Raw genomic sequence first — 22,566 nt, forward strand, 5'->3', positions numbered from 1 at the left:
ATTTAAAAGCTGCTTGTGATGGGCTTTGGTTCATCATGTGACTTTCTCATCACCTCCTGCATTTGGTGGTTATCAGTGTATTACAAAGGTACAAAACAGATTTCAGTACTTCAATAGGTTGGTATACATTATATCAGTTAATGAAATTACGGTATTTAACTGTAAATTTAAGTTAAAACCTAAAACGTTGCTACCGTATTTTTTACGGTAAAATTCCGGCAACCACAGCTGCCGGTTTTTTACCGTATATTTAACAGATTTTTTTTTACAGTGCAGCCATAAGGGTAAATTTTTTGAAATTGAGATTTATACACCATCTGAATAAATAAGCTTTCCATTGATGAATGGTTTGTTATGATAGGACAATATTTGGCCGAGAAACAAATATTTGGAAATCTGGAACCTGAGGTTGCAAAACAAAATCTAAATTTTGAGAAAATCGCCTTTAAAGTTGTGCAAATAAAGCCCTTGGCAATGCATATTACTAATAAAAAAAATAAGTTTTGATATATTTACGGTAGGAAATTTACTAAATATCTTCACGGAACATGATCTTCACTTAATATCCTAATGTTTTTTGGCATAAAAGAAAAATCAATAATTTTGACCCATATGATGTATTTTTGGCGATTGCTACAAATATACCCCAGCGACTTAAGACTGCTTTTGTGCATATATACATATATATATATATATATATATATATATATATACACACACAGTAGTCAACATACATATATATATATATACACACACACATTCATTTTATTATATTTGATAACATGATTATTAACACGCACCACACACACACACATAACGTTATCAAATATACTAACAAATACTATAAACTCTATATACATTTTAATTGCTGACATAATTATTCATAAGTAACAATACATCATAAATTAATTAGAACTAAATCTGCGTGTTGTTTTACTCGACTTGATAACAGGCCATAATTACACTGTAGCTCATCAACCATTCTTAAGACAAGCTATTAAAAATAAAATCACATTCTCTAGTATTACAACTGCTAAAAATGAACATTCACTTAAAGCTGTTGTTTTATGTTAATTGACAGGCGAGTTATTAAGGGGGCAGGTCAAACTAGCAAACTATACTAAATATATTAGCGTTAGCCCAAGAGATACAGCGGGCCATACGCTGACTGTAGCGCCACATTCCCGTGTGTTTTCAGAAGCGACTATTATCTCTTCCAGTGTTTATTTAGATGGTGTATATAGCGCTAAACTGTCGCAGTTACCTCGAAACACTGTATGAAGCAGCTGAACTGCTCTGCACCTGCTAGAGAGGCTGGCGACGGCGTCATCAACCCGCGACCAATCGACTGTTTCGACGAAGGACCCAACATGTGGAACTGCATGAACTGATTATAGACAAGAAATCTGGTCATTGTTATTGATTCTAGCGAAGCTATTGCACGTTTAAGGCCGTTGTGTCTGAGCTTTAATAAGTGAGTTCTGTTCATGTGGATACACGTGTAGTTACTGACACCCTGACGCATCTTGTTGTGAACGCAGCGGCTGTTGTGTGTAACTCTCTGTCTTCTTTTTTCAGAAATGTCATGTTTTAGTGGTGATCTCAACTTTTGCCCGGAATGTGGGAATATTCTTCCAGTGCCTGGCAGGGAAAATACCATTACCTGCCCACGGTGCTCTTTCAAAATCCCTGTTCGAGGTGAGAGAGTATAAGTTATTGAACATTTTGTATATGTCACCACACCCAGCAGCAGAGGTTTATGATCAATCAGTAAGTTTATGTAATAATTTAGCTGTAGGATTCTCTCTCAGAATTCACAGGTCAAGTTATTAAATCATCGGTGGTGTTTAATCCTCTGGATCAGATCTCCAGCACTGTTGACAGCGAAAAGGATGCTGAGCTGAAGGGGCCTGTGGTAAGTTATTTCAAAATACAGTGATTGATTCTTACATATCGTTGGTTCTGTTTGGAATATCACCCAATAGACATTTGACCTGTTTCTCATTGTCCACAAACTTTCCATCAGATTGACAGGAGATGTTCCCGCTGTAATAAAGAAGGGATGGTGTATCACACAAGACAGATGAGATCTGCAGATGAAGGACAGACGGTCTTCTTCACATGCATACACTGCAGGTAATTTACATGTTAGGCTCTTAAACACACCCTTATTTTGACCATTTATACTTGTTCCAGTAGGTTGCTCTGAATGTTGTTTAGACATTGTATTAAAGGGGTCATATGATGCTTTTTTAAAGATCATTATTTGGTGTAACAGAATATGTTGACATGCTTTAATGTTCAAAAAACACATTATTTTTCAAATACTGTACATTATTGTAGGTCCTCTATGCCCCGCCTCTCTCAAACGCTTCGTTTTCTACAAAGTTCCTCCTTCCGACAAGCGCAGTCTGCTCTGATTGGCCAGCTGACCCAGTGCATTGTGATTGGCCGAACACCGCAAGCACTCGTCGGAAATGTAACGCCCCTTACCATAATCGCGAGCTTCATCTTTCAAAATAAATGTAAAGACAGAGCCCGAAAGGGGAACAGAGTCGCGTGACAGACACAGTGATTAAGCTGGTATGTGTTTGCAGTACACAAGCCACGGTTAAGACAGCTGACTCCACTGTGATGTGACCCTCTCTCTCTCTCTCTCTCTTGCTCTCGCTCTCTCTCTCTCTCACGTGCGCACACACACACGATGCGCAAAACTCCGCATTTGAACAGTCAATAGCAAATATTTAAACTAATAACAAAACAGTAGCTGATTCAGAAGCGCTAGATTGTCATAGCAAAGTCAGAATGACCTCCTCTCCTAGGTTCACGAAACGGTCGTCCATAAAATGCATTGCTGTTCTGTTGTAAGTAATCTTAAAGATTCCTAAATGCATCTACTTTCGGAAGGCCAAATAAAGTGCTTTTGCTTTCACCTAGAAACACACAGCGTCTCCCTGACATGCTGCTTCAACACTAACTGCGGTTACTGAAACCACGCCTTCTTTCTTTGCGTGAACATTTGGGCGCATTATGCTAATATTTCCACATAGTGAGGTAGATATGTGGGGGCGTGTTAGAACGAGCCGTTTTAGGGGGGCGTGGCAGAGTCTTAACTTTGATAAAGAATATCTCTTTGGTTTTGAGACTTTAGTGTTTGTAACTTCAGGGATCTCATCTATGCACTATCAGCTTGTAACACTCCAAAGAGAAAGGAAAACTTGAAATCGCATCATATGACCGCTTTAAGTGATCATTAGATCTATATGTGCACTGATGGCAAACATTTTCATTTGATTTCTCTGTTGCAGGTTCCAAGAAAAGGAAGATTCATGAGAAAATTGCTGCTGCTGTTGGCATTTGCATTGATTTGTTATCAGAATTGAAATAGTATGAAATATTAAAAATGCTTTGTACATGTTTTCAAAATAAAAAAAAATAAAGAATGTGTGTGGAAGTCATTTTTTGCAGGGCTAATTTAGAATTTATATTATATAGTTAATTATACACAATAAAACATGTCTTTAAAAAACCATATATTACATATTTTATATAAGAAGGTTACCGAGAAGTCCCGCCCCACGCTAGCCCCGTTAGCCAATCAGACCGCCCGTTTCGGTGGTCACGTGATCATTCAACATGGCTTCTTGCTATCAGAACTGAATGCATACATGAATTGTTGTGAAGAAATAAAATGATTAACTTCGTTTAATGCACTCTTTTGCGCTCCCTGACGCATGTGAAACAAGGTAAGCCTACTGACTGTATATTAAATATATTTTAAAGCGAAAAACGCTGCAATTCTGTAATCATTAACTGCACGCAACAATAAGCACAATGATACATTATTAAATATAGTCTCCACTGTATTAGTTGCTGTTTATTTTGTTTATATAACTTATAGCCATTGCATGTGCTCTAACGCCTCAGTTACAGATTCCTATGTGCAAAAAATGTTATGTACAATATGGTACTGCTCATGTATTATAAATGAACAGTAAGGCGCTGTTTTTATCTCTCACCATGGCCTTTCATTACAGTAATAAGTCATAACGCAAGTCATCCTTTGCCTCCTCATTCTCCTGTGTAAACAGATGAAGCTTCGAGTCCAGCTGCAGTGCAAGAACTTGCATGAATATCTAAAGGAATTGAGTCCAGAGATCCTCGACAGGCTCTACAATCACCCAGCAACATGCCTGGCGGTCTACAGGTCCATCTGGCTTTAGTCTTTAAATATACATGCATATTTACATGTATGAATGTCATTTGATTAGATAATACAAGTGGCATTTATTAAAGAGAGAGAGAAGAAGAATGCACAACCTACTTTAGTTTTCAAGCCAACACAATTTTTACCTAAAAGTATCTGATAGTTCTTCTAACACACATTTTTTAAGGTGCCACTTGTTATGGCATACACCCTAGTATGCCTATTATTATAATACTAAAACTTACACAATGGTTAATGCTGATTGGCTCACTCTCATTCATTTTCAAACAGGGAACTTCCATCACTGGCCAAGAATTATGTGATGCGGATGCTGTTTTTAGATCATCCACTCCCGCAAGCTGCAGTCGCGCTGTGGGTTAAAAAAGACAGTCAAAAGTAAGTACAATAGTTAGCTCTATAATTCTAATACAAATTGGGGTAACATTTTATATTAAGGTGTCCTTGTTACACATGTTACATCTACTTACTATTATACTAATAATAATAAATTATGCATAATTACAAGTAACCTTAAACCAAACCCTAACCATATAGTACGTACATGTAGTTGATTAATATTACTCAGTACTTTAATGTATAATTACACTGTAACAAGGACACCTTAAAATAAAGTGTATCCCAAATCGGCATATTAAAATGATTTCTGTAGGATCATGTGACACTGGAGTAATGGCTGATCAAATTCAGCATTGCCATCACAGTAATAAATTACAAAATATATTAAAACAGAAAACAAGTTCTTTTAAATTGTACTAATATTTTGGAATATTACTATAAATGGAGCCTTGGTGAGACGTCTTACTAAAGCATCTTACCCACCCCAAACATTCGAATGGTAGTGTCATGTATCACTTTCTTATAAATGTATGTGTTTCTTCGCTCTTCCTAGAGACCACGATCAGTGTGTGTCAGTGTTAACCGGGCTACGCCTCTGGCACAGTCAGCACCTTCAAGGTGGACTCCAAGGCTTTGTGCTCAACCCTGTGTTTAAAGACAATCTGAGAATAGCACTTCTAGGCGGGTGAGGAACACAGTTTGGATTAAGAACTGTATTTAATGTCGTGGAAGCAGATCTACTAGACTAATGTTCACTTTGTCAGTGGTAAACCGTGGGCAGATGAAGGCGGCAACCTGGGCCCCGATCGTCACGCAAGGGATGTCGAAAGTCTCGACCGCTATGCTATGGAGCGTTGGGAGGTCATCCTTCACTTCATGGTGGGCTCTCCCAGCGCAGCCGTCAGCCAGGATCTGTCCCAGCTCCTCATACAGGCCGGGCTCATGAAGAGGTAGAGCACACCATCACTCCACTGATGCACCAACTAAAGTAGGTCAGACATGAAGGTCTTGATCTGTTTTTTCCTCTCTCAGCGAGGCTGGCGATGCTCCTTGTATCACATCAGCAGGGTTTCAGTTCCTGCTGCTGGACACAGCATCTCAGCTGTGGTACTTCACCCTGCAGTACCTCAAAACAGCGCAGGTCAGTGCAGGACATATAGTCTATACAATAAAAGACCAGATATACTAACGGCTTGCACCAGCACAAACCCACTTTTGGCTGTTAAAAAGCTACTGTCAGGATTTACTGAAGACTCACAGTGAAAAATCAACAATGAAAAGCTGTGGACACATTTATTTTTGAGGCTGAACTTGAACTGCATGTGCATTTGTTGGAGTTTCCCTTTCAGACACAACATCTATGAGAGGAGAATATTTAAATAAATCATACTAAGGATTGCGGTAGTCAAATTACTGTTATTTGCACTGTTATTATCTATTATCTTAACCTCAAAAATGCATTCAAATATGTGAATTTTGGTTCTTTGGACCCAAAGAATAATTGTTTTGTACAGCAGTCATAACATATTATTTTTCAGCTAAAACCATACTGTATTTGTTCAATAACTTCTTATTAATGAATCAAGGTCAAAACATTGCAGTTTTGAATGTTACCATCTTATTACTGCATTTACCCCCTTTTAATTCATTAAAAAATTGGGAAAGTCTAAAATGACGCATATTTACACATTAATTAAAAAAATGAGAAAATGTGTGTAATATATATATATATATATATATATATATATAGTAAAAAAAAGTGTATTTTGAGTCTTGCAATGTTTCGTTCTTCTGGGTCATTATGCGTTGGTCATTATGGATATGATTTGGCTGCGTCTGTTCTTTCATTTGCATTTTGTCAGTAGATCAACCGCAGAACTCTCCATTCTCATCGACGTGCTTATGGGATTGCGATCTCACGCTGATTTGCCCTGTTTAATCAAATCTGGCCCTAAATATACCCCATATTATAATATATGTCTCATATGAAGGTGAACGACTAAAAACACATGTTCCACCTTTATTTGACACTTTCTATTCTATTTTAATTCTACTTTATCTATATTTATCTTCTTTTTTATTTATTTATTTATTTATTTTTATTTAAAAACAACAACAAAAAAACAAACAAACACTAGCTTTCTGTTTTTTCTATTCTATCTACTTGTTTTTCTTTGTGTGTGTGTGTATAATATATATATATATATATATATATACACCTTGCTACGTGTACTGCATTAGGCTAACCGAGACGTGTCATATATATGGTTGCTCTTTTGTTAGTTTTTATTGTCCTTATTTGTAAGTCGCTTTGGATAAAAGCGTCTGCTAAATGACTAAATGTAAATGTAATGAAGGTTTACATGCACAGAATAGTCTGACAGCAGATTCATATATGTACCCAGTTGAAATTGTGAATAAAATGTCTGTGCGTGCAAAAAGTGCAATAACATCGAGAAGCTTCTGAGTGCTGTTGAAGAAAGATAAACAACTTAGCATGGTACAACAGTGTGTTTGCCTTTCTAGCATACTGAAAAACATGGCTTTCTTCTTGCATTGCTAACTTTGCTTAACAAAAGTTAAGAATTTGAAAAAGCATCCCAAAATGATGTCTCTATCTAATGAAAACATATGGCCTTTAATAACGAGACATCTGGATGAGAGTCATTTGCAAAGATCACTGGGTGAGAGAGTTTCTGCGCTGCATTGCATATGCGCACAAGGTATTTTTGAATCTGATGATGTTTGCATGCCAGTCGCTCCTATTTGGTGAATTATTCAAGACTTGCACCTCTTCTTTCAGTCTAATCATTTTTATTCCCTCAAGGTGTTTACATGATGACTTTTCATTCCAGTTGAGTTGTCAGTCTGATTATATTATTAGGCTGCATGTAAATGTGGTTAGTGTGTTGGAAAATGTGGCTCCACCTTCTTGTTAACAGTCTGATCTTCTCCTTCATAGTCGAGAGGAATGGACCTGGTGGAGATTCTTTCCTTTTTGTTCCAACTGAGTTTTTCCACACTTGGTAGGGTGAGTGTTGCTTTTACAATGTCAAAAATAACACGAGTCATCGATTAAAAGCCATAACTTATCGTAATTAAATTAGAGAAGCCATTCTGCTATAGTGCCATGAAATAGATTTGCTTGCTTGCTTATTAAAATGTTTTGCTTTGTACTAGAGTGATTGTTGTTTTTCTTGCAGGATTATTCTGTGGAGGGCATGAGTGAGTCTCTGCTCACATTTTTGCAGCATTTACGAGAGTTTGGTCTGGTTTTCCAAAGAAAGGTCAGTCATCAAGTAAAAGTGCTGACTAGCTCTGTGTGAGGATCAAACTTATACATATAATATATAGATAATAATAAAAATGTATTTTTATGCACACACACTCACACACAAAAGTAAGGAATAATTAAGATTTTTTCAAATGTTTTTTTATGTTTAAGATGTCTGTTATGCTCACCAAGGCTGCATTTATTTGATTAAAAATACAGTAAAATAGTAATCTTTTAAAATATTATTACAATTTAAGATATCTGTTTTCTATTTGAATGTATTTTCAAATGTAATTTGTTCCTGTGATTTTTCCATTATTCCAGTCTTCAGTGTCATGTGATCCTTCAGAAATCATAATAATATGCTGATTTGCTGCTCAAGACACTTTTTTTTATTGTTATTGACGTTTGAAAATAGTTGTGCTGCTTCATATTTTTGTGGAAACTCTGGTCAGGATTGTTTGATGACTATAAAACAATTTATAGTAGGATGTTATTTTATAACAACATAAATGTCTTTATTGACACTTATGATAAATTTAATGCGTGGTTGATGAATAAAAAATATTTTTTCAAAATAAATATTTTACTGACCCCAAACTTTTGAACGGTAGTGTGTGTGTATATATAAATAATATGAATAACTATTCATTTATTTATTTATTACTAGGGACATTGTTAAAGTGCTGTTAGTATTTGGTAGTAATCCTAACATTCAGTCACAAATGTTTACTTATGCAGTACTTTAAATGCATTGTATTGGAAAGTTGACTTTAAATATGCCTAAAAAAAGCAGTTGCACCAGTTTGCATCATCTTTTTACAGAGGAAGTCAAGGAGGTACTACCCTACCAGATTGGCCATAACTCTAGCTGCAGGGGTCACAGTAAACCCTGCCTCTGGAACGGCTTCTACTGCACTCGGAGCCACATCAGGAACAGGAGACACAGGCTTCATCGTTGTAGAAACAAATTACCGTGTATATGCCTACACAAGTATGTCACGCACATCACACACACTGACTTGTCTAAAATGCAATACACTGTACAAGATCAGTCCTCCATCTCTCTCCGACAGACTCTGAACTCCAGATTGCACTAGTAGCTCTATTTAGCGAGATGCTGTATCGCTTTCCTAACCTGGTGGTTGCCCACGTAACCAGAGAGTCGGTGCAGCAGGCCATCGCTAACGGCATAACTGCACAGCAGGTGAGAGACACGCGCAGTCGCTGTAACCCACAACCTGTTGCTCTGCAGACTGGTTTGTTCTTCCAATGACAGGGCTGTTGGACATGTATTTTGTGATTTCAGATCATTCACTTCTTAAGGACCCGAGCACACCCAGTAATGCTTAAACAGGTAATTGCTAACAGGTTTTATTTTTACCATTGTGCTAATAAAAAGGGTTTAATTACATTTTTTAGGGCTGAGTGATTATATGTAAGAAAGGATGATATTAATAATTATTCATTTATGGTTTGAATGGTTTGAATTAATTAAATGCAGTGCTTAATTAACTGTTTTTGTGTTAAAAATCCAGTTGATTAATTTAAAATCTCATTAATCCTATTCATTAAAAATCTATTAATCCCATAAAGCACTTTAATAATGACATATTTTTCTTGGCCAGCCTGGAAATTTGCTCTCTGGTTCTCTCTAAAAAAAAGAAAGCCAATAGGATTTTTTTCCACTGGCTTTTTAATTTAGCAGAAAATAAGCTCGGTGGCCAACAGAAGTTTATGATTCTTACACAATTTTTTCATTGTTGATTTTTCATCTTCAGAAAGAAACAAATTTTATGAATTTGGAAACCCAAGTACAATGGCCAGAAGTAAAAAGCTAAACATAGGCTATAAACAAACTACACCACAGTCACATGACTTTAACGTCATCACCACTATTAAAGGGATAGTTCACCCAAAAATTTAAATTCTGTCATTATTTACTCATGCTCCTTTTGTTCCAAACCTGTATGAGAGTTTCTTTCAGCTGTTGAACACAAAACAAGATATTTTGGAGAATGTTGGTATACAAACATTTGACGGTACCCATTGACTTGCATAGTATTTCTTTACCATACTATGGAAGTCAATGGGTACCGTCAACTGTTTGGTTACCAACATTCTTCAAAATATCTTGTTTTGTGTTCAACAGCTGAAAGAAACTCTCATACAGGTTTAAAACAACTTGAAGGTAATTAAATGACTACAGAATTTTTATTTTGTGGTTGAACTCTTTAAGCTTCGACAACTCTATCAGTCATTATTTAAAACATTTTCCCTGAAAGTCTGAGTTAGAATAGCTTGAAAGAGTGTGATGATAAACACAACGAGGCTGTTGAGGTGACTATTGAGTAGATGAATTTACCTGTTCAGTGTGATCTTTAATGTCCTCGGCAATCTTTGTAGTCCCGCTTAGGCACTGGTTAGCAACTGCTTTTTTCAAGACAATGTAAAGCTTAAAAAAAGCACAAATGGGGTATTAATTTATTTTATGCCATAGAATAAAGTGTGAAAATATCTTGAGCTTGTGTTCACCACAGACCTTGTTTCAAGCATTTAACTAAAAAATATTGACTTCAGGATTGTGAAAAAATGCTAACTTGTTTCTGGGTTTTGGCCTACAAAAATGTCATCTCACAGCATTCTATAGTTTCCCCTTATAGGCTTAGATGTCCCTTAGGTGTCTCCCTTGTGCAATATGGTGATCCTTATCATGAAAATTCTATACTGCTATGCAAATAGTCACTGCTTGATGCATGAACATGTTTCCATGTGCGTTCTGTCCTTCAGACCCCCATCCTTCCCTCAACCATCACAGATCAGATCAGGCTGTGGGAGCTCGAGAAAGATCGCTTACAGTTCACTGAGGGTGAGTGTGTCTTTGTGCTTATGAGACCAGCTCTCTAGTTCCAAAGCAAATTTACATTACTTAGTTTGTTTTTCCTTCAAATATCACCATTACATTTAATTATTTTTCTACATTAGTAATTTCAGTTATTTAAATAATACAGTGTTGCTATTGCATTTAAATGTAACCTCTGGGAACGGCTGTCTCCATTTCAATAAAAAAAGAAATTACATCTTGATGATTTTATGGCATAGAGAGCTTGTTTCCATTCCATGGGTGACCTGCAGGGTTCATTCTCTTGAATGTAAATGTCAGACTGCATAAGAAGCGTGTTAGAGAGATGTAACGCAAATAAAACATTTGCATTGGAATAAGGTTTGGGGTAGGGGTCATAAACGCCATCTGAAAATATACAAACATCTCAGTGGTGCATTTTTTTTCTTCTGTTTTTCATTCTTTCAGGAGTCTTATACAACCAGTTTTTATCCCAGGCTGATTTTGAAGTGTTGCGGGACAGGGCTCAGGTAAAAAATAGCGTCTTTCTATGTGTACTTGCTGTGCTTTATAAGCAGCGGCTGTCTGTCCTGCAGTGATGCACAGAATACTGACAGTATAACGTCTGTCCTGCAGGGTTTAGGTGTGCTGGTTTGGCAGAACCCCGCTCACAGGGTCATAGTGGTGACGCCACATGGACACAGCGAGGTTAAGAGATTCTGGAAGAGACAAAAGAGCCATACATAAAGGAAAAACAGCCCTGAAAGACACATCATTCACTTAAGAACGATTCTAAAAATTACAGCTTATAGATGGACAGGAGACGTTACCTGTAATGAGCACTATTTTTGTGTATTTCACTGCAAAAAAACTTTCTATATAGTTCAAAGCCGTTAGCTGTTTATGAGACAGTTTGTGCATTATTATTCCCTTATTGACTTAATTTTGCTTTTGTACTGTCTGTCTTTGCTACATGTTTGTGTCTGAGGTAAACTGACTCAAATAAATACTGATTACACTGATTGCTATCTCTTTTGTTTGATGACATGGAAATTTAGGCCATGAAATTTACATTTCAGTCACAAGTAATTAGGGGGAAAATTACAGAATTCAGTTTCAGCTTTTATGATGGTGGACAAGAGTCTTAATGGGTGAATCTTCTAAAAACATGTCCCGTTCCGGCTATTTTTAAAAGATGAATAACATGAATTAAAATTATATAATTATATTTTAAATGATGCTTATTTTTAGGCACATTTGTACATTATTTTCATGACCATTTCCAAAACAATTTCCCATGAATGGAATTACATTGTAATATTATTTCACTGAAGTAAAATAACAGTTACAGTAGCGGTAATAATAAAACACTGTAAATAACAGGCTAATGTGGTATTTTCTTTGCAATATGGTAATAAGAAAAATACGAAAATGAACTTAATTATCAAAGTAATGTTAATAATGTCCCACTGCAATATATTTTTAAATATTTAATTTTAATGTAATTTATTACATTTGATGTTTCCAGGGTCAAATGCTATTTTAAGGTACTTGGTGTACTTGTCAGGTGTCTCAAGATTCACATATTTTACTGAGCTTACACTTTGTTTTTGCAAGTACAATAAAACTGATAATTGTGTATTAGCCACCGCTGTCATCATTTATATATATATATATATATTATATCAGAAAAAAACAAATATACTTTTTGAAGGTCCCACATTAATTTAGCTTGATTTTACAGTAATAACAATAACTGGATATAGTTAGTATAATAAGTAGCAAGGCGAAAACTTTCCATGGAAAATGTTTGTAATGATCATCCTGGACCAAATCAAAAAGGCAGTTAGAGAGAGAAACTATCAACACAACCAGGTACAGTAACAGTGACCGTCTATATGTCTGGCTGGAGCTGTCGCTGTATTTATGAGCTCAGGAGAGGCTGTGATTTCTGCAGTTAGCCGCGAAGCTAACGGTTCAGCTCGGGTCAATCTGCGCTGTCAGCTCCGCTGCAAACAACACGCCTGCGCCGTTAAATGACTCTTATTCACAGTTTAGGTAGCACTTTACCGGCAAATTATCGGGTAAATATGTATTTATAGGCATGGCAAACATTTAAGCACTAATATATTCTGATTTATAAGAACAAAACGGGTCGTTCTCAAGGCCACGGATGGAACCGGGGCGTCAGCGTGAGAACCCCCCCGGATCCGGGGAGCCTGAGTCGGGGGAGTGGAGAGAGGAGAGCGCCGCGGTGGAGACCGGGGCGAGGGACGACACCCTGAAAACCAGAAGCGGGGATGGAGGAAACGAGGAAACCACGAGCGAAACCGAGAACACTGTGGTGGCGGAGAAAGATAAGGCTGAGTTTGACGAAGATGAGGAGCAATATGAGGAAGAGCTGGACCCCAGGATACAGGTATTAGGATTTGGAGCCAAAATAAACTTGATATTGTGTCTATGACTTTGAACTCTGTAACCTGTGATACATATCATTCACGTTTTGCTTCAATTAATGGTTTATAATAGCAAAATGTTATTGTGATTTGTTTGTCTGTGGTTTTTGCTGGTTTTATATACATTCATATACCTTTGTTTGTTATTTAATACTTCTATTAATAGTAAATGAATGTCAACTGTCTTCCCTCCCTGGTTTGCATTGGTCAGGAGGAGCTGGAACACTTGAATCAGGCCAGTGATGAGATCAACAGAGTGGAACTACAGCTGGATGTGAGTAATATGTATGACACTAATGCTGTGTCTCAAAATCTTGTGAGCTGCGTGCTTAGACAGTACACAGCCTAAGAGAGATCTTCAGTTTTAAACAATATAATGTCTGGACATCAAATCTGGTGACACAAGTTGATGGTGATCACTTCACACCTGTTCTATTGTCTTAAAGGGATAGTTCACCCAAAAATGAAAATGTGATGTTTATCTGCTTACCCCCAGGGCATCCAAGATGTAGGTGGCTTTGTTTCTTCAGTAGAACACATTTGATGATTTTTAACTCCAGCCGTTGCAGTCTGTCAGTCGTATAATGCATGGCAATGGTAACAAAATCTATGAGAGTAAAAAAAAACATGCACGGACAAATCCAAATTAAACCCTTAGGACACACATTGATGTCCTAAGACACGAAACGATCGGTTTGTGCCAGAAACCAAACAGTATTTATATCATTTTTTACCTCTAATACACGTCACCTACAGCAGATAAACATCAAATTTCCATTTTTGGGTGAACTATCCCTTTAATGCAGTAATTCAATTTAACAACAGCAAATGAGATGTACACAAAATTGCTGAAGTGCAGAGGCACAGTCTTTGTAATATACTGTTCAAAACTTTGGGGTCAGTAAGAACTTTTTTAAATAAATTAATTATTTAATAAATATTCATAAAGTTTTTCAAAACTGACAGTAAAGATGTTTATAATTTTACAAAAGATTTCTTTTTCAAATAAATTCTGTTCTTCAAAAAGTATTATGGTTTATATAAAAATATGAAGCTGTACAACTGTTTTCAATATTTATAATAATAATAAATGTTTTTGAGAAGAAAATCAGTTTTTAGAATGATTTCTGAAGGATCATGTGACACTGAAGACTAGAGTGATGGCTCCTGAAAATTAAGCTTTGTATCACAGAAATAAATTACATTTTAAAATAATATTTAAATCGAAAACAGTTATTTTTATTTGTAATAATATTTCACAATATTGCCGTTTTTACTGCATTTTTGCTCTGTAGTCTTGAGCATGACAGACCTTTTTCAAAAACATTGAAAAATCTTACCAACCCCAAACTTTTGAATGGTAGTGTATATGACACAGTGTTTTACACACACACAAAAAAGAGAGGGAGAGAGAGTTAAGTCTGGTTGGAGTCATAGCCATGTTTGCGTTCAAGCCCTGGCTTGAAAATTTATTTAGGAATCCTAACTATGCATTGTGTTGAACTTTATTATTTGGCAGCAGCTATTTGCACTAACTAAGCATAAATAGAGATAGATTCTATTTACACCATGTAAAAATAGCAGTATTTTTTCCTTTAATATTTTCTTTCGATATTATTTATTCTACTATTGTCTTTATGAGCCATGTTTGGGTTGTGAGTCCCCATCAGTTGAGAACCACTAAATTAGAGTAATAATGTATGTATTGTTTACAATGTTTTACTCAAGTTGAGCATTGTTTTTCTCACTCTTTCTCATTATCTCTGTCTAACACTTGTTTAGGAAGCGAGATCCAGCTACAGGAGGATCCTTACAGACTCGGCACGCAAGCTCAACGCTCAGGGCTCTCAGCTGGGAGCCTGCATTGAGAAAGCCAGACCTTACTACGAAGCCCGTAGACTCGCTAAAGAGGTGTGTGTGTGTGTGTGTGTGTGTGTGTGTGAGAGCAAGAGAACATAACATAACAAAGATGTTTTTGTAGTTTGCTGATTCATTTCCAGTCTTTTATTATTGCGAAAAATCCTCCCGCTGAATCAGAACACTTTTCTCAATGCAGTGATGGTGAAAGAGCGAGTGCGTTAATGTGATTAACCCTGATAACACGAGATGTGATTTGCACATCACTTTTCATTAGCATTTTGCAGCCAATTTCAAATATGTAATTGAACTGATGAAAATCGTTTAGCTGAGGCTATAGAGAGTAATTGAAAACAATTGAACCAACACAGAATTTAAACTTTGACTTGGTCATCATCAGCTCCTCTCATGAAAACTGTAAATAAGTTGAGTGCGGATGAGTAGACAAGTTCAGTAAATGTAGTGGTTGTTTATTTAGATCTCGTTCGCTCTCTCTATTTGTCTAGAGAGAGAGACATATATATACACACACACACACACACACACACATCTGAATAGATGAATTCTACTGTTCGAAAGTTTGGGGTCTATAAAAGTTTCTTACATTTTGAAATGTAATTTATTTCTGTGATGCAAAGCTGCATTTTCACCAGCATCTTTACTCCAGTCTTCAGTGTCACATGATCCTTCAGAAATCAAACGTTTTTGGGTCAGTAATTTGTTTCTTTCTTTGTTTGAAAGAAATTAATATTTTTATTCAGGAAGGATGTGTTAAATTGATAAAAAGTGATAGTAAAGACTTATATTGTTAGAAAAGGTTTCTGTTTTGGAAAAATGCTGTTCTTTTGAACTTTTTATTCATCAAAGAATCCTGAAAAGGTATTACAGGTTCCCCAAAAAATATTAAGCACCACAACAGTTTCCAACACTGATAATAAATGAGGATCAAATCAGCATATTAGAGTGATTTTTTTTAAAGGATCACGTGAAGTCTGGAGTAATGATGCTGAAAATTCAGCACTGCATCACAGGAATAAATGATATTTTACAGTATATTAAAATAGAAAACAGTTATTTTAAATTGTAATAATGTTTTACAGTAGTACTGCTTTGATCAAATAAATGCAGCCTTGGTGAGCTTGAGAAATTTCTTTAAAAAACATTAAAAAATCTTACTGATCCCAAACTTTTGCAAGGCAGTGTGTGTACATATATGGGAAGGACACATAGTTGTGGTGAAGCTGCCCTCACCAGTTTCCCATAGCTGCGGCCGTTTTCATTGTATTGCATCTCTCATCCCCTGTTTTTCATATTACATATTTGTGTGGTGTGTGTGTGTATTAGACAGCTTGCATACAAAATGCCCTTGAAAATGATGCTTCTTAAAATTGTTCTCTTTTAGAGCAACGCTGCTTCAGCCATACACATTCAGACGGATAGCTCTGGCACGGCATCATGTCTTGTGCTGTTGTTTGAGCATGTCGCCATGAGCTTTGCATTTTTAAGACAGAATGTCAAGTTAAAAATAGTCCACATTTTTAAAAAATGTGTCTTGAGGCCTTTACATTCAGTTTTTTTTCTTTGCTCTCAGAGCACAAGGATACGTTTTATGTAGCCTCCTCCTTTAGAAACATGTCTGTGACCCAAAAACCAGCCAAGTTATACAGGGCTTCCTTAAGACTGATTCAGGCAGCCCACAGTCTGGTAAATTTTGAAAATATGTTTTTTGCACATCCCTAATAATAAAGCAAGATCCAGTGCCTCTAACAGTTTTGAATTCAGTTCTCGTATTTAAGTCTTACACTGTCTGATAGGGTTTGCTGAGAAATATAGCATAAACTATCTGGAGTTGTGCATGTCACCATTTTATATATTTACTTATATTGCTTGTCACTAAGTTTACATGTGATATTCATAAAAAAGATAAAGATAAAAAAGAGTCTTGGCTTCAGATATTCATTCATACAGACATCATTCGATTCCTGTAAACTGAGCATTTGAAGAGTCTGCTAATAAATGCAATTGTTGGATAGCTCTGGCACGGCATCATGTCTTGTGCTGTTGTTTGAGCATGTCGCCATGAGCTTTGCATTTTTAAGACAGAATGTCAAGTTAAAAATAGTCCACATTTTTTAAAAATGTGTCTTGAGGCCTTTACATTCAGTTTTTTTTCTTTGCTCTCAGAGCACAAGGATACGTTTTATGTAGCCTCCTCCTTTAGAAACATGTCTGTGTCACATGAACCCAAAAACCAGCCAAGTTATACAGGGCTTCCTTAAGACTGATTAGTCGACTAGTCGTTCAGGCAGCCCACAGTCTGGTAAATTTTGAAAATATGTTTTTTGCACATCCCTAATAATAAAGCAAGATCCAGTGCCTGTAACAGTTTTGAATTCAGTTCTCGTATTTAAGTCTTACACTGTCTGATAGGGTTTGCTGAGAAATATAGCATAAACTATCTGGAGTTGTGCATGTCACCATTTTATATATTTACTTATATTGCTTGTCACTAAGTTTACATGTGATATTCATGGCTATCGCAACAATAAAAAAGAGTCTTGGCTTCAGATATTCATTCATACAGACATCATTCGATTCCTGTAAACTGAGCATTTGAAGAGTCTGCTAATAAATGCAATTGTCGATGTGAACGTAGCCAAAGTCAGATATCATCCTTGGCGAGGATGCCATATTTCCAGCGAGTTATCCCAATGAAATATGGCCTGCCATTCCCGGTTCCTGACTTTTATTGATTGGTTTGGGTGTTCTGATCTGTGCACAGCAATTTTCACTGACAGCAAGCCAGGCTTTTTCAGCTAAACGGTTTTCAGATCCAGCCTTGTTTGCGGTATGATTGGAAGTCAGCTTTACAGTCCTCAACTCCCATTGACCATTTCATCCTCATTATTTAAAGTGGATGCTTATGGTTTGTGAAGTGCTATACAGAGTACATCTCTCTTGTATTTTGTCTTATTACATAACAATTCTGCAGCAATATTATTTTTTATATTCTTCCATACTAATCCCACATCCTGTAGCTAGTGTTTTATTACATGCATATAACTTGATATAACGTTTGGAAGGATTTGCAGTGCCCATTCACTTTATGGCTCTCTGTAAGGTCAGCATCCCTTCCTCTGATTGGTTGAGAGCTGAGTGATTGATTGCTGTATATGAAATATGATGGATGACCTTACCAACAGGCTCAACAGGAGACCCAGAAGGCAGCGCTGAGGTACGAGAGGGCTGTCTCCATGCACACAGCTGCCAGAGAGATGGTTTATGTGGCTGAGCAAGGTTTATTGGCTGACAGGAACACATTGGACCCTACCTGGCAAGAGATGCTAAACCATGCCACAGCCAAGGTACGACACAGTGACTCAGCTTCGCTCTTAGATAATTACGGCAATAGGCGGTGGCATAAATTTGCTCAAAAGCACAAGTGCTCTTAGGTTTACAACAGGTCTTAATTGCTAAAATCAATCCCTCATCGTCAGAATTATAGGTTTGCCTTGTTAAATCTTAATGTGCACAGCTGGTTAGTGTGGATTTTAATGGCAGTGTGGCTTTGAGTGTCACAGTGGGAGCAATCAATAATGCTGATGAATGCACACCTACACTTAAAGATCAAGGTTACATGTCTTCATTTATGTTTTATTCAAACCCTGCCAGTAAAATGTAAGCAGCACTTCTTTGATGTGAAATCATCCTACAGTTTTAGTTTCCAGTTGGGTTGTCACCAAATCTTCAGTAGTCAATATTAATGCTAGTGAATTTTCAAGATTCTTGATGCCAATTCCAGTAGCATTGAAAATACATAAATACTGTTAAACGTACTCACTTTTTTACAATTATTGCCTCAGGTTTTTCAATAAATCATTCAAGTGAAAGTTGCAAATTAAATAAACACTGATTCAGGTTTATAAATTAATCATTCAAGTGAACAGCCAGTAATAAAGTACAGAAAAATAACAAGGAATGGAACAAAAATACAAATAACAGTGCTTGACGTTTTCAAATTAACCATTCAAGTAAATAGTCAGTAATAAAAAGAATAAAGTAACAAATTGCATGCAGTAGAATAGCAACAATAGAACAAAGAACAAATTAAGTAAACAATGGTTCAAGTTTTTTAATTAATCATTTGACTAAACGGTCAGTAATAAAAATATCAAAGAAACAAATTACAACAGAACAGAACATTGGATATGCCTGGTCTTATTGTGAATGATTTATTGGTGCATGTTATTCCAAAGAATAAAATTGTCTTTGTTATCTTTAATCCAAGTGTAAAAACTTTGTCTGCAATGACTTTTCTCCTGATGTCACTTAGGCCGAATGGTTTTCTGGATAGCCAGATAGTTATTTCAGCAAACTCACATTCAGTCTGGCTCCATTCTGTTTTGTAATGCCCTCTTTTAACAATTTATTCAATTGCCAGATTAAAAAAAAGTCTTGATTTTTTTTCTCTCATTCAGTATCCTGCCTTATTTTGAAATGCATCATATTACAGAAATAAAATGGGTTTTTCAGGCAATTCATGTTAACTTAAAGTTAACAAAAAAGTTTTCAATTGACTCTACCATTTTAACAATCAGTAATAAAATATAGAATAAAGAAACAAATTACCAGTAATGGAACAACTAAAAACAATAGAACAAATAAACAAATTTGTATTTATTTATACAAATAAAGTTAACTGTGAAAGTTTCAAAAACAGCAAAGTAAACACTCAGAAATATATTGGACATTCACACTGTAGACCAATTGATATTGTTGAATTTTCTTTAAAGGGGTCATATGATGTTGCTAAAAAGAACATTATTTTGTGTATTTGGTGTAATGAAATGTGTTTGTGGTTTAAGGTTCAAAAAACACATTATTTTCCACATACTGTACATTATTGTTTCTCCTCTATGCCCCACCTTTCTGAAATGCGACGATTTTCACAAAGCTCATCGGTCTGAAAAGCAAGGTGTGCTCTGATTGGCCAGCTATCCAGTGCGTTGTGATTGGTTGAATACCTCAAGCCTGTGACGGAAAAGTTACGCCCCTCACCATACTGTGATGCCGTGTGTGCGACGTGAGCCTGTGATGCACGACGAGACAAAACCAGTAAAACCCATTATAAACGAGGCATTTGTTGCATCCAGTGGGGACATAATTACGGATTATAATGACTTATACGGCCTTTTTACGCGTTGCATTGCATCGCACCGCGTAAACATAAAACCATGTCTGCATTTGTGATCGGAGAAATGACAAACTGCAAACGCTACTCTACACTGCTCAAAACTCTCGTTTGAATCATCAGTGGCAAATTCTTTAAATATGAAAAACGTACTTGCAGTCTGTGAGTCAGAACAGCCGGCATTGTAGTCTACTCTCCCAGGATCAGGAAACATTTAAATAGCATCATATGACCCCTTTAACTGTTAGTATGAACTTGATACTGAAGTACTGTACCTTTAACATTCCTGAATGTTATCTTCCTCTGTACGTTTCTACAAACTCTTAAGAATACTCTGTTATTGACAGGGTTGATGCGATATTGACTTGTCAAGTGTTTGTGTGAATGATACAGAAAGATAAGAGAATAAATTCGATTAAATGTCCGTTGAGAACAGAACAGGATATTACGTTTGACATGTTTCTGTTTTCAGGTGAACGAGGCAGAAGAGGAGCGTTTGAGGAGCGAGAGGGAGCACCAGCGTGTCACTCAGCTTTGTCAGGAAGCAGAAGCACGTGTGCAGACTTTGCAGAAGGCTCTTAAGAGGGTCATTATCAAGTCCAAGCCTTATTTTGAGCTCAAGGCTCAGTTCAACCACATCTTAGAGGTATGCATCAGAGACTGGCCTCTGCTGTAAAGGTAGTCTGCTGGCCATATCGATTTAAGTTACAAAATGAAATCCTTTATGAAATGCAAACTAGGGGTGGGCAGAATGAATAGAAACTTGACTTGTAGCATACAAACTATTCATTTTTTTTAGTTAGTCTATTACATTTTGTAGTATAAAGAAGTAAACTTTTTCTAACATCAGCCAATTAGTGGTTATTGGCCATAACAGAAAAAAAAGAAAAATTGGGTTGAATTTAAATATTAGTGCATCCCTAAATATTATAAAACATTTTTCTGATTGGATGATTATCTGGTTACCATAATGTCATTAATATATTTGGTGCATAAACATGACAAATTGTTTGTCTTTTTTTATCCATTGTGCTATGATTATCATCACTCATTAACAGGAGCACAAGTCCAAAGTCGTCCAGTTGGAGGAACGGGTGGCGAAGGTGAAGACCCGATATTCTGTTGCCCTCCGCAACCTTGAGCAAATCAGCGAGCACATCCATGCGCAAAGAGGGCGCATTCATGCCGCCAAAGAGCGAAACAGAGCCCGTGGGGGGCGGAGCTCTCCAGTGGGGGCGGAGTCTGAGGGAGTAATCCAGGCAGGGGCGTATGCAGGGGTGGTGGCCAATCCTTTAATGGATAATGACTGGGCCGATCAGGAGAAAACCAGGCAGTGGGTGGAGAAACACAGGGATGTGGGGTGGGGCCGGAGAGAGAAGGTGGGTTCTGACTCCATGTCAGTCATCAGCCTGCAAACCATCGCCTCCGACCTGGAGAAGTTCGATTCTGTGGAGCACTTGGGCGACCTTAGTGACGTCGGAAGTATAATAGGTGAGGAGAAAGAGGCAGAGAGCGAGAGAGGATTTAGGGTCGACGATAGAATAGTAGCGAGAGAGGTGGTGAACCTCTCGAGACAGGACGCAGAGAAAGGTGCCTCAGGGACGGACAGACAGCAGAGAGATGGAGAGCGAGAGAGCTTTGTGAAGCAGCACCACAGAAGTGTTAGTTTGTGAGGAAACAGGAAATTAGAGTTGCCTGTTACTCCACCCCAATCTTGGAGGGCTAAAGCTTGCCTGCAGGCTTCTAGGCGAGACTCTCAACTGACTACAAATGAATCAGACTGAAAACACTCTGCATTCTTAAAGGGATAGTTCACCCAAAAATGAAAATTCTGTCATTAATTACTCACCCTCATGTCGTTCTAAACCCGTAAGACCTTCGTTCATCTTCGGAACACAAATGAAGATTTTTTTTGATGAAATCCGAGAGCTCTCTGACCCTCCAACTCAACTGAAATTTTAGGCCCAGAAACATACAGTAGTAAGGTCATCGTTAAAATAGTCCATGTGACATCAGTGGTTCATCCATAATTTTACGAAGCTACGAGAATACTTTTTGTGTACAAAGAAAACAAAAATAACCCTGAGTTACCATCGTCTGCCATTATCGAAAGTACTATGATGCATGAGTGTGCATTCCTCTGCACGTAAACAACGCATGTGGTATTCTCTATAATGACGAAAGATGGTAACTCGGGGTAGAAGAAATGTTAAATAAAGTCGTTGTTTTAGTTTTATTTGCACACAAAAAGTATTCTCATAGCTTCGTAAAAATTACAGTTTAACCACTGATGTCACATAGACTGTTTTACCGATGTCCTTATATGTTTCTGGGTCTGGGAACATTTTAGTTGCATTGCTGTCTATGCAGGGTCAGAGAACT

The 22,566-nt window shown here is 36.9% G+C and overlaps 4 protein-coding genes across 6 annotated transcripts in view; 3 read left to right on the forward strand and 1 right to left on the reverse strand.

Annotated features, from left to right (window-relative positions):
• The window catches only part of LOC107584302 (spliceosome RNA helicase DDX39B-like), a 10,116-nt gene extending 8,777 nt beyond the window's left edge, over positions 1-1,339 (reverse strand). Inside the window, exon 1 of the mRNA XM_016270867.1 lies at positions 1,265-1,339. The gene's annotated coding sequence lies outside the window, so the exon portion shown is untranslated. The remainder of the gene's footprint in view (positions 1-1,264) is intronic.
• Positions 1,340-1,392: 53 nt separating this feature from the next.
• Positions 1,393-3,422, forward strand: LOC107584303 (DNA-directed RNA polymerase I subunit RPA12-like). The gene is made up of 5 exons (XM_016270869.1): positions 1,393-1,474; positions 1,579-1,698; positions 1,812-1,915; positions 2,027-2,136; positions 3,309-3,422. The coding sequence occupies exons 2-5, from the start codon at positions 1,581-1,583 to the stop codon at positions 3,331-3,333; spliced, it is 357 nt and encodes a 118-aa protein (XP_016126355.1). The 5' UTR covers positions 1,393-1,474; positions 1,579-1,580; the 3' UTR covers positions 3,334-3,422.
• A 179-nt stretch (positions 3,423-3,601) lies between these two features.
• Positions 3,602-11,796, forward strand: LOC107584301 (general transcription factor IIH subunit 4-like). The gene is made up of 14 exons (XM_016270866.1): positions 3,602-3,746; positions 4,092-4,207; positions 4,499-4,603; positions 5,118-5,249; positions 5,329-5,514; positions 5,597-5,705; positions 7,527-7,595; positions 7,768-7,851; positions 8,664-8,832; positions 8,915-9,045; positions 9,148-9,195; positions 10,629-10,707; positions 11,149-11,210; positions 11,317-11,796. Exons 2-14 carry the CDS (start codon positions 4,092-4,094, stop codon positions 11,425-11,427), a joined length of 1,401 nt encoding a protein of 466 aa, XP_016126352.1. The 5' UTR covers positions 3,602-3,746; the 3' UTR covers positions 11,428-11,796.
• Positions 11,797-12,603: 807 nt separating this feature from the next.
• On the forward strand, positions 12,604-22,038 carry sh3bp5lb (SH3-binding domain protein 5-like, b). 3 transcript variants are annotated; one of them, XM_016270872.1, is made up of 7 exons: positions 12,604-12,764; positions 12,847-13,099; positions 13,348-13,410; positions 14,919-15,047; positions 18,197-18,358; positions 20,657-20,830; positions 21,243-22,038. In XM_016270872.1, exons 2-7 carry the CDS (start codon positions 12,854-12,856, stop codon positions 21,855-21,857), a joined length of 1,389 nt encoding a protein of 462 aa, XP_016126358.1. In that variant the 5' UTR covers positions 12,604-12,764; positions 12,847-12,853; the 3' UTR covers positions 21,858-22,038. The 3 variants fall into 3 exon arrangements, with proteins under 3 accessions (XP_016126358.1, XP_016126356.1, XP_016126357.1); XM_016270870.1 differs by having other exon boundaries at positions 12,604-12,738; positions 12,825-13,099; XM_016270871.1 differs by having other exon boundaries at positions 12,604-13,099.
• The last annotated feature ends 528 nt before the right edge of the window (positions 22,039-22,566 follow it).

Source organism: Sinocyclocheilus grahami, unplaced genomic scaffold, assembly GCF_001515645.1.
Source record: "Sinocyclocheilus grahami isolate Dianchi unplaced genomic scaffold, SAMN03320097.WGS_v1.1 scaffold58.1, whole genome shotgun sequence".
Lineage (NCBI taxonomy): Eukaryota > Metazoa > Chordata > Actinopteri > Cypriniformes > Cyprinidae > Sinocyclocheilus > Sinocyclocheilus grahami.

Bases quoted from the DNA above. Each gene is read 5' to 3' on its own strand.
- LOC107584303 (XM_016270869.1), top strand. From the start codon at position 1,581: ATGTCATGTTTTAGTGGTGATCTCAACTTTTGCCCGGAATGTGGGAAT. The intron at 1,916-2,026 runs GTAAGTTATTTC...ACTTTCCATCAG, and splicing joins CTGAGCTGAAGGGGCCTGTG to ATTGACAGGAGATGTTCCCG. The intron at 2,137-3,308 runs GTAATTTACATG...TCTCTGTTGCAG, and splicing joins TTCACATGCATACACTGCAG to GTTCCAAGAAAAGGAAGATT.
- LOC107584301 (XM_016270866.1), top strand. From the start codon at position 4,092: ATGAAGCTTCGAGTCCAGCTGCAGTGCAAGAACTTGCATGAATATCTA. The intron at 8,833-8,914 runs GTATGTCACGCA...TCTCTCCGACAG, and splicing joins CCGTGTATATGCCTACACAA to ACTCTGAACTCCAGATTGCA. The intron at 9,196-10,628 runs GTAATTGCTAAC...TCTGTCCTTCAG, and splicing joins ACCCAGTAATGCTTAAACAG to ACCCCCATCCTTCCCTCAAC.
- sh3bp5lb (XM_016270870.1), top strand. From the start codon at position 12,717: ATGACTCTTATTCACAGTTTAG. The intron at 12,739-12,824 runs GTAGCACTTTAC...CTGATTTATAAG, and splicing joins GACTCTTATTCACAGTTTAG to AACAAAACGGGTCGTTCTCA. The intron at 20,831-21,242 runs GTATGCATCAGA...ACTCATTAACAG, and splicing joins AGTTCAACCACATCTTAGAG to GAGCACAAGTCCAAAGTCGT.